This window comes from Branchiostoma floridae, chromosome 1, assembly GCF_000003815.2.
Source record: "Branchiostoma floridae strain S238N-H82 chromosome 1, Bfl_VNyyK, whole genome shotgun sequence".
NCBI lineage: Eukaryota > Metazoa > Chordata > Leptocardii > Amphioxiformes > Branchiostomatidae > Branchiostoma > Branchiostoma floridae.
This window is the reverse complement of record NC_049979.1, coordinates 15164688-15180538: the sequence shown is the minus strand read 5'-3', so window position 1 is coordinate 15180538 and position 15851 is coordinate 15164688. Positions and strand designations below refer to the sequence as shown.

Sequence of the window (15851 nt, the reverse complement as noted above, 5' to 3'; positions counted from 1 at the left end):
ATTGTAAATTGTTAACGAGCTGAAATGTTGGAGCCTGGAATGTACTCTTTATACATATGAGTATATATTGAATTGCCTTCTTTTCATATGAGAATATTTAGTCTCATGGTACATGTAATATATGAGGACTGTTTCCAATCAAACCAGACTCTTGTCACAAGCAGCATGTTTGTTTGATGGCCTTGCAGGAAGGAGAGGGAGGCCAAAGAGAGGCTTGTCGCTGAGCAAAATGCACGTTTGGAGGCAGAGGCCAACCGACTGGAACAGGAGAGAAATGAACAGGCAAACAGAACACCTGTTAAGTCACCTGTGGTGGCACCCAGAACACCTATTCAGACAGCTGGACAGTCGCAAAGAACACTTGAGCAGGAGCCTGCATCTGGAGAGTTGCAGTCACAAAGAATACCTTCCCAGGTGTCAGTTCCTGTGGCAGCAGAGAGAACACCCGTGCAGGTGCCAGTGTCAAAAAGAGGACCATCTCAGACACCTGCAGTTGCTCAGGTGGGTTGAACCATGCCTAAATAGCATTGCATTTTAGCTGTGTGCCCGCATACTGCCTCAGCTAATAGCTCTATATCTTTCCTTTTATTTGGCAACTTCCGTATGCATTTTGCACATCATGTGTTAAACAGTATCTTGCATTTGAAGTACACTTGTCCAGAAGGAGAAACTCAGTTTTTGGTAACATCTTCATCTTGTTGCCTTCTAGGATCGAAGTCGAGCAGCACCTCAGACTCCATCCAAAGTCCACGTACCTGTTGCAAGCAAGGTGACCACACCGCCCCAGTCTCCCAGGGTGGAGGTGAAGGAAGATGTGCCGGATGCAGCAGCTCCTATAACAGAGGTAGAACTGCCCAGTGAAGCTGTGGTAGCTTCAGCTGCACCCATGGCAGCAGCTGCACCACCATTTGGAAAGACGGCTAAGAAGGAAGACACTCAAGTAGTTAAGGTGGTGGAGCTACCTAATGATAGTGTGAAGTCAGTGATCCCAAAGAAAGGGCAGGCCGGCAAGAAAAGACCAGATATGCAGAGTGAGAGGGAAGGTACATTGGAACGGAAGCAGGAGCTTCAGCCTAATGGAAAAAGGGTGGGTTAGAATCTTGTTTACTTATAGATACATTGGTCAGACCAAATTCTATATTTTGATTGTTTTAGTTTTAGGTGATTAATAAATGCATAAATGAAAAATTAGATGTGTTCAATGTGTCATGGTTAACATTTCTGGTTGGTGACTTTTTCTGCTGCCCTGAGCTATAACTTAAGCGTAACACTCTTACTTTTCAGTCGACTGTTCGAGCCTGGAAGAGTTACTACACTGTCCTCTCTGGGCCTCTCTTGTGTTTCTACAAAGATCAGAAGGACTGGACACAGGTAGGATATTGTTATTATACATGTATGTATATAACTAAAGATGTATGTATATGATTATACATAGAAAGAGGCAATTGTTTGCCCCAACATTTCTATCCCTATTGTTTATGACAATGGTTAAAGAGTTGTTGGTTTGTAAACTTTAAGACTTCAAAATATACAAATTCCTTTATAGGTCAAAGTGAAGTCAGCATAAAATGTATCTAACAATCTATTGTCCTTGAATTGCATCCATTTGTCCCCATTGCAGAGCTCTACTGCTGGGCCCTCCATCCCGCTCCAAGGTGCTACCTGTGAGGTGGCTGTTGACTACCACAAGAAGAAGCATGTCTTCAGACTCAGGTTAGTGCACCTGATTCTTATCAACAACAGACTGTGTGTGTGTAATATTCAGCAATGAATTATTGTAACATATGATCCTGTAAATTTGATTTCATGACTATTTACGCCATACTATCTACACCTGATACTCTCAGTAAATCAGATGTGCTAGATGGCTTAAACATTCATTAATGATACTTAAAAAGCAAGTTTGAAGGGATGATTGTGAACAAGTTTTTTTTTCCAGACCATGTGATGGGTCAGAGTACCTGTTTTCTGCTAAGTCCCACTTGGACATGAGGCAGTGGATCAGCAAATTACAGATTCAAGCAAGTAAGTCCTCCACCATTCTTGTCTTTTTTGACAACTCTGTTGCTGAAAATTGTTGCATTTAACACCTGATATGTTTCCACATGTCAGTATATGCCACAAACCATAATCTGTTGTTGTTTCAGACTTACCACCACAGCAAGTAATCTCCCCAGATCCTTCACCCACGAAGGTGCGCTCACCCTCCAGCAGTTCATCAGAAAGTGCGAGGTCATCGTCCACTGCACCATCCTCCCCTCCCACTTCCCCACCAGCTAAAGTGGTGAAGCCCCAGGCCCCCAAACCCCCAGTAGCTCCCAAGCCTACCTCGCCCGAGGCTCCCAGAACCTGGAGGAGGTACCCTACTCCCACAGAAACCCCAAGCCCGACCTTCCCAGAAGAAAAGTCCTCCCCACGGCAGGAGAAGGCCCTGGCGAAGCAGGAAGCTGTTTCTGACTCCCCGAAATCTGTTCTCAAGGATGCAGAACCTCAGAGAAAACCTGCTTTAAAGAAGACACGCAGCGACAGTCCATCAAGAATTCCGAGGAAGAGTTCCTTTTCCGGCTCCTCTCGATCAGCATCTCCCAGGTCGGGTTCTCCTTGCCCGGGCTCAAGACCATCCACCCCAACCAGAATACCAGTGCCGGACCAACCCAGCAGGCCGGCTCCTAAACTGCCCATCGAGAAACAGACCTCTTCACCAGCAGCCATCAGACCACCCATGACCACATTCCGAGCAGGAGATAGAGTCAGACTCTCCTCGGACACCTCCAGCCATTCCTCTGTGGAGGGAATTCCTCCCGTAAAGGCCTCCCTTGTGGGGTCAGAACGGACACGTTTTCCTTCTGATACTTCCAGTCATTCCTCAGCAGAGGGAATCCCTGCAGCATCCACTCCACCAAGTGTCAGAAGACTTCATTCAAGAGGCGCAGATTCACCCACTAACCAGGACACCGGATCGCAAATCCCCATTCGGAAAACTGGTTCCCCCAAGGGGATACGTAGACCACCTGTGAGACAGGTGGGCTCGCTTGTCGCTAACCGAGCCAAGGCATTCCAGAGTGGAGGCATGATACAGCAGGGTGGAGCTCCAACGTCTCCACGTCGGACATTCACCCCAACCGCCCTCGGGACCACTTCTGCAGACAGTGAGACCAGTAACAACAGTAACAGTAATGGCACTGGCTTTGAAAAGGCTGTGCCACATAAAGCTGTCCCTCCCCCTCCACAAAGAGTCCCCCCACCTCCCCCACAAGCACCTCCTCCCCAACCCCCAGCATCGAACAATGTGCAGGCCAGCTTCAAGGCCTGCTTGGACGACCTGGTGCAAAAGGTGGAAGACCGCAGAGCGAGGGCTTCATCGAGCTCAGCAGAGAATGACACCAGCGTGAGGTTGTCCACAAGCTCAAACACAAGGTCGTCCACAAGTTCCACTGACAACGGAGCCACAACAGACAGCAGTGGGACTCTACAGGACCCCTTCCAGGAGGTCCTGAGCCTTGTTGGAGAAGCTGACAACACTTCCATCACATCAGAGCACAGCACAACATCGTCGCTGACATACAGCTACACAGATGATGTCCCTGCCTACGACCCATCAGGCCTGCTGCAGGGACCAACCAGAAGGAGGGAAAACTCTGTACCAGAGGATGACCTGCCCCCTCCTCGTAAGTAGCAGTAATGATTATTTCAAAGTAAAACACACCTGGTGCTTAACAAGTACCTCTATTACAATGTGTAATAACATCTTAAGACAATCTACGTACTATTCATATTAGAACTAAAATTATATGAAACATTAAGAAGCATGCAGAGCATGATATTGCCAGTACTATCAGGTTTTTAGAATTTTTCAGTTAAAACTTGAATTTAAAGGAGGGTATAGTGTCTTGATTCTTTGGCTTACAACTTTAAATATGTTGAATCTTGAATGCATGCAAGTTTTCTGCCCATTTTGCAATGGAACTTTTATGGTATTAGCTGATTTGTCATCTGTTTCAGGACAATTATGATGTACAATGTCGTTTATCATCACAGTGCTCCATTCCAGTGCAAGGTGGTGCAAGGTTGATAGAGTTTAAGCCTTAGAAAATGTAAATTATTGTTAGAGGTAATCAAACAGATCGCGGTAGTCACTTAGTGGTCTGTATTACTTGTGTGCAAACAATGAACCATTTTTCATTCTCAGCTGCTCCTGACAAGAAAATGACCCCTCGGCAAGGCCCCAGTAAACCTGGTGTCATAAAGGCATTTCAGCACATCCCTGAACCCAAACGAGAAGGCCCTTCTGTTGTTAACAAAGTCAAGGGTCTTTTTGAAAGTGGTGCTTTGAAATTGCCCTTTTCATCTTCAGCCTCTTCTTCACCACCAAAGCACCCAGCAGGGTTTTCAAAGAAGACAAAAGTACCAAAGCTAAACCTGCAAGAGACAGATAGTGGAGGAGAATTTTCTACTACTCTGGTCACCCCAGCTTCCTCCAGTAGATCTGATTTGTCTCCAAGAGCAGGAAGGTCACCAAGAGATCACGTACAACTGTTCAATGACAACCTGAAAATGGCGCCCACATCCCTTCGTGGTGCCACAGAGGAGGAGTCTGTGACTTACACAGCCGTGGTGGGAGACCTGATCCAGTTGGATACACCCACAAACTCACCCAGGCCAGACTCTGCCTCGTCCCGAACAATGCACCATGCAAAACTGGTGCATGTCTCGGACTCTGACAGCACCACCCACTCCGACAGCACCCCGGTTGCCTCCCCAACACGATGTACTGCCTTTGAGCCCATCAAACTCCCCCCGCCTAAGCCACTTAATCGCAACATCTTCAAAATGTTTGAGGAGGGAGGAGGATTCATGGCTGGATCACCACAGTCTGCTCCTGGTCCAGCAAAACACACCTTCTCTGAACGTGGTAAGACCAAGTTCTCCAGAGCTAAGTCATTTCATGGTGAAGCACCCAAAGAGTCTGCCACAAATCTGCCAGCTTCAGCACCAAAGAAGCAAGAAATTCAGGCAGAAAAACCCACAGAGTACTTAGTGACTGTGTCATGTCCAGCAGCTGTACTACGCAGGTCTCTCCGACAGGCCAAGTCAGAAGGGGACCTGCTTATGCCACAAGCTTTGGATTCTGTGGCTGAGTTGCCACCCACCTCTACTACATCTGCTGTTTCACCCACACCTACAGCAGATGCATCCTTCACAACCTCTGATAAAGATGAGTCACTTTCCCAGACAGAGAGTCCCTGCCCAACTACCCATGCTCATACAATGCAAGATTCCACAGACAGCAGTCAACACCAGGCACAAGACTCCACAGGATCTGGTAGATGGACAACTGTTCATGTCTCCTCCAGCCCTGGATTCTCTGTCCACCACAGCACAGCCACACCTACCAGGCCAAAGACTATGCACAAAGAAAACAGTTTTACAGATCAGCCGTCACCTCATGTTTCATCCTCCACTGTCAAATCTGAGTGGAATGGCTCCTGTAAACTTGATGAAGAGCACTGTGAAGAGGTGGACCAGCATAACAAGTCAGTAACTGTCTTCAACAGTCCTCGAGAAGCATGGGTACATCCCAACAGACCCACCAGTCCTGTGGTACAGAGTCAACAAGGCAGGTATCATAACAAACTGATAACCATCTCCCCTAGTCCTGCTGATCAGCCTGAACAGTCAGCACATCCTAGCCCTGCAGTTGAGACTGATGCTGGATTTGTAACCATCTCCCCAAGTCCTGATGCTGTGTTCTCTTCAACTCCACCTGCATCTTCTTCAATGTGGTCAAACTCTGAAGATGAAGAATTTTCTCCACCTCTGTCTTCAGTTGACCCTGCGCAAAATCATCCAAAGGGTGGCCAGGGTGAGGACCAACAGTGGACATACTATACAGTGACTCCAGTTAGTTACCACAGTGGCTCTGTATCACCTCGTTCTGTTGTAACTATATCTCCAACACCAGTGGAAAGCTTCAACAGTGCTGCATCACCTCCACCAGAGGAAGATCCCGATGGGGTACAGGCCAGTCAAAGCAGCTCCACCAGCCCACCCACACCAACGTATGTTACACCTTCTGGTGTCACAACATCCAGCTCTCAAGAGTCTGAGGAACTACCACTATTCCCAACCAGTCCACCTGGTTCCCTTCTGCAAAGTATGGAAACCCCTGCCATGCCTTGTTTGGAGCCCTCTCCCATGGCTCCTGTACATGAGTACTTTGATGACACTGATTTCACTCTGAATTCCATGGAACCGGTGATCTTCCGTGACAAGCCCCTGACTGCAGACATGCACGTCCCTGTGGTGTCTGGCATCCATGGTGAACAGGACAACTCAGTTGTCACACTTCTGTCTGAAGAGAAGAGAGGCAGTCCTTCTCTCCCTACTCCTCCACCCTCCCCCATCCCAAGTGAGTCAGATGGAGAGGTCTTCCCCATCACTGTCCACCTGGAAGATTACTGTATGGAGAGCAGGATTGTCCCCTGCCCACCAACACCCCCACCTGCCAGTCAGGATAGAACAGGCCAGGAGTGGACCTTACAACTGGAGGATGTTACACTGCACCTGTCCAGGCCACCCGACACACCTACAAGTCCTTCATCCTCCATTAAGGACCCATCACTACAACATCGCATTTCATCAGAGGGAGAAGACCTTATCCAGTTTGAGGATGGACCAACTGAAGCAACTGAGTCGGCACCACCTAGACAATCTTCACCCGTGTTTGTCGCTTCTGCATTTCTGGTCTTACGCGACCGTGATTCTTCATAACAGGTGACACATAGTTCAAAAGGGGAAACAGTGTGATGCACAGCACCACCTCCACATCTAACTCTGCCATTTTGCACTTTCCATAGGTTCAGGATTCTTGCATCTGGTGAAACAAAGAAAGTTGGTGTTTGAAGAGTTTGCACTTTATTCTGGTGATATAATTCTGCAAAATGTTCGGCTCAATTTTGTTCAGCAGTTGGTTTTCATTTTTTTTCTGCACATATTCACTTGGCACCTTTTTCTTTGTTCCAGCCTTGCCCAACACTGAGGCCCCCCCACTGCCAGACACAGAAATCCCACCACCACCTGACCTCCCCCCTCCCCCACCTCCTATTGTCCCTAACCACCCCAGAACTGGCAGCACCAGTAGTAGTGGGAACAGTAGTGATGGTGTGAAGAGAGTAAGTGTGCCTTAGTTCTTCTATCCAAGAAACTTCATTGAATTCATACCTGTAACCAGATTGATTGCTCTCAGTACCTTGTGTTCCATCTGCTTCCTGTGATGATTAAAGCCTCTGAGTATACCTGTCTAGTCATGTACCATTTATGATGTTTAGAGTAGTACAATACAGCAGCAAACTTGTGAGTGTGCATGTACTCCCATCCTTATAAGATTCCAAAAGAAAATGACAAGTGGCCTTTTGAAGCAATATGTACATGTAGATGCATATGCAGAAAATTAGCCATGTTTTCATATTTGGGTAGCTGATGGACAAAGAAGGTTATGGATGTAGGATTTTTTTTTATTAGTATAAATTTAAAGGCCTCCCGCTTTTGTGACAATTAATTATGCCCATTTTGCACTTTATGGACATGTATTGCATGCATGCTGTGTTAAATCTTAGCTCAAAGTTAACATATTTTCTGTCTCTGTTACTTATACAGCCAAGTATCCCCCCACCAGAGCCCCCGGGAAGACCATCTGCACCCCCACCAGACCCCCCCAAACGGAAGGCTCCTCCACCGCCGCGTCGAGCTCCCACCACAACCTTGTCTGAAAATGTCACCCTCAGTCCACCCAGCACCCCTCCTGCCCAGCCAAAACGCACAGCCCCAAACTTGCAGGTCAGACCAGGAACCAGCCAGGAAAGCAGTCCCGATGACAACATGCAGCAAATGCCTCAGCCACTCAACACATTCCAGCCACGCATGGCGGCCCAGAATGCATCACAGACTACCCACAATGCCTTGCCACAGAACGGTGCACAGGGACCCGTGCTGATAGGACCGTCGGTGCCAAATTCACAAATTGTTCTGCCAGTAGCAAAACCACCACCTGCACCTAAGCCCAAGGACAAGAAGGGAGTGTTTGGGGGCCTTTTCAGCAAGAAGAAGAAATAATAATATTAAACAAAGTACAAAATCAAAAAGACTTAGCCATGCAGCATGGGAACAAAGTTTGGAGCAGTTACAAGTCTAAGGAATTGTAATGTATGTACATAACAGTGCAATAGCAGTAGCAGTTGTACCAGTTTTTAAAGTTATGGTGAGGAACCAAAGTCGATTTGTACCCATTTCATGCAGGTTGCCTCGGGTATCAGTATAGATGTTGGTGTATACTTTCCCACCTATGAAAGGAGATAGTAGTTTGGGAATGGTGCCATTAACCAGGGGTAATATTTAAAAGAAAAAGGAACACATGCAGTAGTATCACAGACTAACAGTTGAAGTCCTTGCTTGGTGGTTTAGTTTGTATGTGATAATGTGAGTGTGCCCCAAAACTGTAAAACAGAATGTCTCACTGTAGCCATTTATAATCACTTGTAACAAGTTAAGATAGAAATGCACACCAGACATCAGATATTTTGCCAAGAAAATTTCACTTGTGCCAAGCACTTATTTGTATTTTATATATGACTCACACAAGTTGTAATTTTGTGTGTATCAGCCATAGTGACAAGTCACACCAATTTACCAACCTTACTGGTATTCATGTTCATATTTTTCTCCACACACTGCCACTGCTGAAGGTGTATCAGAATCTGTATTTCTACAAGAGAGAAGCACACTTCAGCTGAACAACTTGTGTGGCATTCGCCAGGATAGGCCAGCAAATGCTTCTTCAACACTTAGCAAATTTGTAATAAAAGAAAAAGAAAAAAATGCCATATAGAAAGCACAAGACCATGCTTGTTGCTCCACTCAAAGTTGCCACACTAAATGCAATAGTAACACTCCTTGCCTATGTATCAGACCACTGCCCTTTTGGCATTCAAGTTTTGTAGATAAAGCTTTAATTTTTACGAAGATTTATATTTACCTCAATAATTCTTATCATGTCAAATATTGTATATTACTAATTTATTGATATCAATAATTTTTCTTTAATTTCCAAGAGTTCTATGCAAGAGTCTGGATACTTTATTTAATTCTTAGTTGACATGTAATTCAATCCAGTCAAAAAGATACAGACTGCAGTATGCAGAAGGTGGATGTTGTAAGATAGTAGGAAAGGTAGTAGGTTCAAACCATATGTGCAAATACCTGCCCAGTCTATGTATTATGTAGCTTGTACATGTACTTACAAACACAGTAAGGTGTAGAAAGGGGTTTTCAGGATGTGTAATAGTACTTATATCTAAACAGTATAGTCACTGAAAGGGATTGGATGCAGGTGCTTTGATGTGTACCATGTTGGGATATCTACTTGCACTGTATTAAAACTTAAATGTGACCTTGCGAATTGTTAGCATTGTTAACTGTTGCCACCACAGATGCTGAACCATAGAAAGTAACCATGGACTTTACATGTAAACTGTCTTTCCATTTTCCTTTGTCTGTCCCATGTACCCTTTTACCTGCACCAGTAGAAGACATGAAGCAACTTCTTATATTATAGCTTTGAGGTTTTTGCCTTCATCATTCTGTCCTTCAGATTGATGTTTGTGTAACACTGTTGTCCACTCCCCTTTTTCTCTAGTGCCTTATCATGTTCCCATCATGTCTTATTTAGAATTCCTTCCTGTTTTTTCCTTCCTGGACTTGCCTGTTTGGGGCACTTACAGTTTTCCTGTGAATGCTGTGATTGACTAGTTTCTGAAGAGAAGCCAGCCACCACGCACCCCTTCCCTTAGTCCATGACACATATCCATCTAGGACCTGGTACACACTGTATGTTGTAATAAATTCCTGTGAATTCTTCTTAGGAGATTTTGTCACTTTCTTCTCTTAATCAAACATATGATAATAACAAAGAAGATTATTTTGGGAACACTTAAGTTATATATATAATAACCTGATTTCTAGCCATGACCACATGAACAGGGTATGTAGTTTGGGGATAAAATGTGCTGGTAACACAGTAGAGATAATCTAATAGCTTTTCTCGTCTTGTTGATATCTGTTTAGCCAATTGCAATTGATACTGATGTTGGTAAGATAGTATCAGCCTAAATCTACCAATAACAACAAACCATATAAAATTTCTTGGTCATGAAATCATGATAAAAGTTGCACAAATTTCATTATTTAATGGATATCCTTTTGTTTACTTTTGGCAAATTAAAAAAGCTATAAAATCTCATGGATTGATACACACACCGGGCTGGCCGGGATCTATATGTTGCATCATCATGACCGCGGCCTTCTGATTGTTGGTAAATGTCTGAAGTCTGAAGTGCTAAATGTCAAAATGCACTTTAGTTAAAAAGGACATTACCAGACAGATGCTGGCTGAATAATGCTAACATCCCTGAGATTACCATCAGACACATGGTACAGTTTCATGATGGCATGAAGTCGATGTCAATGTTAATTATAAAAGCCCTCTTTAATACAGAATGTACAATGCTATATGAATGTCCCTGCACAAAAAGTGCTGGCGTTTGCTACACTGGAATGTGATAACTATAAGCTATAAAAAAGGATGTGAAACGCTAGAGGCGAGTAGAAGCTCCTGGCTTTCATGAATCGAACCCAGGCCAGCCAGCCATTACCACTTCACCAAAAGGTCTGGACCATTTGGAATGGTGCTTGAACCCCACTGTTACAGACTATTGTACAAACTGACAGTGCAATTATTACATGCAGAACAGACTTCATAAAGGAAAAAGTCTAGAACTACAAAGGAATTTTAGGAAGCTTACTGGAAATAAGACGAATCAAAAAAGGGCTGAATGGAGCCTTTGGACGTGTCCTAAAATGGCAGCTGAAGAACACAGTGCATCAGCAGTACTGTATGGCGTGTCTCAGTTATATGAGGCATACACAGTGTCCCCCACATGGATGGTCCCTTCCTTCTCTGTCACCAGGTTGGTTCCAAACAGTGGAGTGTCACCTATAAGCTTCCTGAATTGTCTGTCTGTCGTTTGACGATACCTGCAGGTAAAATGCACAAAACAGATTGAGAGAAAATCATTATTATGATGTTTGTGCACATAAAATCCTGCCACAGTCAACTTTCTAGCTCCAAAAGAAGGCCCCAGAATTCAGCCTTGTGGTACACCACATTGATTAGTGCACATGTAAATGTACAAAATGTACCATACATAGAACTTCTTAAGACTTTGATGCTCCATGAATCCAAAGACTTGATATAAGTGTTGGAAATCTGATCTACTGGACCTGCAATGCAATGTACATGTACATGTACAAAATGTACATGTATGCTTGCTGGTGGTGTCAAATCAATAACAAAACCTGAGGCTCATTTTAGTACAGCTTGAGATTTGCTCATTATGCTCAACAAAGGGATCATATTAAACTTGGAAAAAGATTCATCGGACATACATTTAAGATCATGCATCATGTACATATTTCCTTTAAAATGATTGACAACAAAGCCAGGAGAAGGCCATACTTTCTGAGTGTTTTAAGAGGCTCTGCTCCCATCCTGACTCCAGTTTCTGGATCAATGGTTGTGAGAACACACCTGTAAAACAACCATGTTCTATTCATACCCGTACAAAAACAAATCAGGTATAAGTGCACCCAATAAAATGCTAGACCAATTTCCAAAGAAATAAGTGAAAGAAATTATGGTTGCCAAGGATTTTAAGATAACCACCAGTACCTGGTACAGGGTTTGAGTGCTCTGAACTCAGCCTCTCCTATTTTCACAAATTTCCAAGAATCCTGAAAGAAGAGTTTAGTGGTTATAGCAGCAGCTCTGATGTTCTGAGATCTCTCCAGGTTACCATTATGGTTATTTGGTTACAGAGTTATGTCTTTTCATTACATTACAGACAATACGTTATTTGGCTATGGTAGCAATCAGTGGTAGTGTAGGTCAGGAAGCTAACCAGACCATACAAAAATGCATTCCTCAAATTTTCAAGTAGCTACCTCAGCATGAGACGCACACCCTGACACCATGATATTTGGTCGGAAGTTCCTGCTTGTGACTGGCTGTTCTAACTTGGCATTCAGGTTGGCCAGGGAAGCCTCCGATATCATCAAGTATTGACCCAAGTCCTGGAACCCAACCTGCAACAATTTCAACAAAATACTTCGATGAAGGTTAGACATCCAGGTAATAACTAAGATACGCCAAAAAGCGATCAGGCGTTTCAGATAGTAAGTATCTGCTATCTTTCATCAGTGACACTGGCAATTTGAGCAAAATATTTTCCAATATGCAGTCCATTAGCAATGATGAGCAAATGGTAAAATTACAGAGGGTAGCATGTCATCCATAAAATCAAGCAGCAATGTTTCATGAAATACATGTCCAAACACAGACCTCCTCCCCAGGCTTGCCCAGACTTCCATAGTCTGCATCATCTTCCAGCTTCCTCTTCCTGAGCTGGTCAGCACAGTAGCACAGCCTGCAGTTTGGCTTCTTTAGATAGGTGGAGCACCAGTCTGCTGCCTCATCACCACAGTCAAGGGCCTCCAATTCTTGTCCCCATACGCTGGAAAAGGGATTGACCTAGATACTGACCCTATCTACGAATGTAAAACTACGACAATGATTTTGATTGACCTTCTGATTCAAAAGTAGGAGTGCTTATCACTGGACACAACAAGGAACACCTGTACATCTCAATGTCAGACTGCTTGTGCCCAAATTCAAGACTATTAATACAAGTCAATCTAAGATTACTAGTTATATGTTCTTACATTGTTACCTTGCATTGACCACTATCCCATCCATCATGCCTACATGCACCTTCAGTGTGGGCATGCCTGAGCGTCCAGACACAGTGACCATCAGGATCCAGCCTGGACGTCACCAGGACCAGTGTTCGCTCCTGCCTAGCTGTGATGAACTCATTCTTCTCATTCACTATCATCCATTGTCTGATGAAAGGCAAATAAAAGTGTAAGAAAAATAACAAAATGATAAAAATCAGACTTTATCAAAATACCATGGAAAACCAGACTTTTAGCCAGGGCCAGCAGAGTATTTGTTTGGCAGCCAAGGCAGGTTTTCCAGAGGACCTTACTAGTTAGTACACCTGGGGTTCACAATGTCATGCAGGGAGAGTTTGCCAGCCTCAAAATAGAAACACAAACTATGATTTCATGAAAGCAACTAGTACAGAATTTGTAATGCTCATCCGGGAATAAACATGGAGTTTCTATAAAGATCAAAGTTTCTTTCTCAGATTACTTTCACTTTCTTTATCTACGTAGAAAAATGTTTATCGAAGTTTACATTACGCAAATGTGTTAATGATAAATTCAAGGATTTTAGTAAGATAGATTTCAGTACCTGGACTCATATTTTCCTAGGCTTCAAAACATCTTACAAAAAATGACAGAAATTCAGCAATACATCATAAGACAGTCACCTGTCCCTAACTTTATCATGCCTGAGCCCAATCCTTGTGGACTCAGCCTGCTGTAGATCCCAGCCGCGCCCAGACTTCAGCGGGTACAGGAAGATCTGGGACACTTTTCCGACTTCTACGTAATTCCCCTGTCTTGTTTTCCTCTTCTTCTCTCTTTCCCTCATGAAAAAGAGAACAGTGCCTATGGCTACGACTGTAGCTGAGCCAAGAAGGACCGCAAGCTTTATGGTTGGCTCAAAACTCATGACGTTAAGTTTCCCGACGATATAACGCTCAAGATCTACAGGTTGACAAGAAACTTGACTTAATCTGTACAGCCAACAACGCTACGAATACATAAAGTGGCTCCAACAGCAACACGTGGTGGTCGTTGACAAGGTAAAATAGATGGATATGTGTCGAATCAACCATTTGAAATGCGGAGACTAGTAGAGACTTGAGTATTTTATTAAATCTATTATCATGCATATTTATATACAATACATATAAAATGGTTGCAATATCTTTTATTTATACTCATTAATATATTTTAAAACTCACTAAATATGCCGATACGTTCTTGTATATATGCTTAAACTATTGTTGACACCCCTCCGTGAAAGTAAACTGTACGGATGACAATATGGCTGCGCCCATGGGTGATTTGGGACCGTGCAAAAAGAAAATGAAAGTGATGACGACAGCTGATGGTGACACCAGTATTGCCCGTGAGTGACTCTTCACACAGCTACAATTTATTATCTCAGCGATATTTTTCATTACTAAGTTTGCCGCTTAACTTCATTTACAGTTGTTTTTGCATACTGTTGTTTATGTGTGGGAGGGGGGCAGGCCAGGTAACTGAGTAGAGTAGGTAGCGGGAGCATGGTTTTGTCCCATATATGCAAATGAGCAGCATGCATACATTCACATGCTAATAAGTACGTGTAATTTAACATAAGCACTTTTTGTACATTTTGGTTCACACTGTACACTCCAGTACAGTTCTGTACACTCTTGTTCACTCTGTACTCTCCAGCTTCACTCTAGCGCACTCTTATACACCCTGGTACACTCTTAATACACTCTAGTTCACTCTGTACACTTTGGTTCACTCTGTACTCTGCTTCCCTCTATTCACTCTAGCGCACTCTTATACACTCTTATACACCCTGGTACACTCTAGTTCACTCTGTACACTTTGGTTCACTGTACTCTGCTTCCCTCTATTCACTCTAGCGCACTCTCATACACTCTTATACACTCTGGTACACTCTAGTTCACTCTGTACACTTTGGTTCACACTGTACTCTCTAGCTTCACTCTAGCGCACTCTTATACACTCTTATACACTCTGGTACACTCTAGTTCACTCTGTACACTTTGGTTCACACTGTACTCTCTAGCTTCACTCTAGCGCACTCTTATACACTCTTATACACCCTTATACACTCTGGTACACTCTAGTTCACTCTGTACACTTTGGTTCACTGTACTCTGCTTCCCTCTATTCACTTTAGCGCACTCTCATACACTCTTATACACTCTGGTACACTCTAGTTCACTCTGTACACTTTGGTTCACACTGTACTCTCTAGCTTCACTCTAGCGCACTCTTATACACTCTGGTACACTCTTATACACTCTAGTTCACTCTGTACACTTTGGTTCACTCTGTACTCTGCTTCCCTCTATTCACTCTAGCGCACTCTCATACACTCTTATACACTCTGGTACACTCTAGTTCACTCTGTACACTTTGGTTCACTCTGTACTCTGCTTCCCTCTATTCACTCTAGCGCACTCTCATACACTCTTATACACTCTGGTACACTCTAGTTCACTCTGTACACATTGGTTCACTCTGTACTCTGCTTCCCTCTATTCACTCTAGCGCACTCTCATACACTCTTATACACTCTGGTACACTCTAGTTCACTCTGTACACTTTGGTTCACACTGTACTCTCTAGCTTCACTCTAGCGCACTCTTATACACTCTGGTACACTCTTATACACTCTAGTTCACTCTGTACACTTTGGTTCACTCTGTACTCTGCTTCCCTCTATTCACTCTAGCGCACTCTTATACACTCTGGTGCACTCTTATACACTCTGGTTCACTCTGTACACTTTGGTTCACTCTGTACTCTCCAGCTTCACTCTAGCGCACTCTTATACACTCTTATACACTCTGGTACACTCGAGTTCACTCTGTACACTTTGGTTCACTCTGTACTCTGCTTCCCTCTATTCACTCTAGCGCACTCTTATACACTCTTATACACTCTGGTACACTCTTATACACTCTAGTTCACTCTGTACACTTTGGTTCACTCTGTACTCTCTAGCTCACTCTAGCGCACTC

General features: G+C 43.8%; 3 protein-coding genes across 4 annotated transcripts in view; 2 read left to right on the top strand and 1 right to left on the bottom strand.

The window, feature by feature from the left end:
- Positions 1-7801, top strand: part of LOC118423381 (spectrin beta chain, non-erythrocytic 5-like) — a gene marked incomplete in the record, with an annotated part of 64603 nt that extends 56802 nt beyond the window's left edge. The window contains 8 exon segments of the mRNA XM_035831502.1: positions 189-501; positions 710-1087; positions 1285-1371; positions 1622-1713; positions 1940-2025; positions 2148-3668; positions 4190-6774; positions 7657-7801. Coding sequence (XP_035687395.1) covers positions 189-501; positions 710-1087; positions 1285-1371; positions 1622-1713; positions 1940-2025; positions 2148-3668; positions 4190-6771 — 5059 coding nt within the window.
- A 2396-nt stretch (positions 7802-10197) lies between these two features.
- LOC118423437 (mitochondrial amidoxime-reducing component 1-like) lies at positions 10198-13874 on the bottom strand. The gene is made up of 7 exons (XM_035831591.1): positions 13506-13874; positions 12840-13011; positions 12452-12623; positions 12055-12195; positions 11783-11844; positions 11570-11641; positions 10198-11088 (listed from the first exon to the last, which is right to left on the bottom strand). Exons 2-7 carry the CDS (start codon positions 12920-12922, stop codon positions 10959-10961), a joined length of 660 nt encoding a protein of 219 aa, XP_035687484.1. The 5' UTR covers positions 12923-13011; positions 13506-13874; the 3' UTR covers positions 10198-10958.
- LOC118423386 (probable inactive tRNA-specific adenosine deaminase-like protein 3) overlaps positions 13718-15851 on the top strand; it is a 12116-nt gene continuing 9982 nt past the window's right edge. Inside the window, exons 1-2 of one of the 2 annotated variants that reach the window (XM_035831523.1) lie at positions 13718-13883; positions 14108-14212. In XM_035831523.1, coding sequence (XP_035687416.1) covers positions 14128-14212 — 85 coding nt within the window. In that variant the 5' untranslated portion in view covers positions 13718-13883; positions 14108-14127. Of the gene's footprint in view, positions 13884-14107; positions 14213-15851 lie in introns of those variants that run through there. The other variant, XM_035831516.1, reaches the window with a different exon arrangement.

Bases quoted from the DNA above. Each gene is read 5' to 3' on its own strand.
- LOC118423437 (XM_035831591.1), bottom strand. From the start codon at position 12,922: ATGGTCACTGTGTCTGGACGCTCAGGCATGCCCACACTGAAGGTGCAT. The intron at 12,624-12,839 runs GTAACAATGTAA...TCCCTTTTCCAG, and splicing joins GGGATAGTGGTCAATGCAAG to CGTATGGGGACAAGAATTGG. The intron at 11,845-12,054 runs GTAGCTACTTGA...CTCTTCTTTCAG, and splicing joins GGTGTGCGTCTCATGCTGAG to GATTCTTGGAAATTTGTGAA.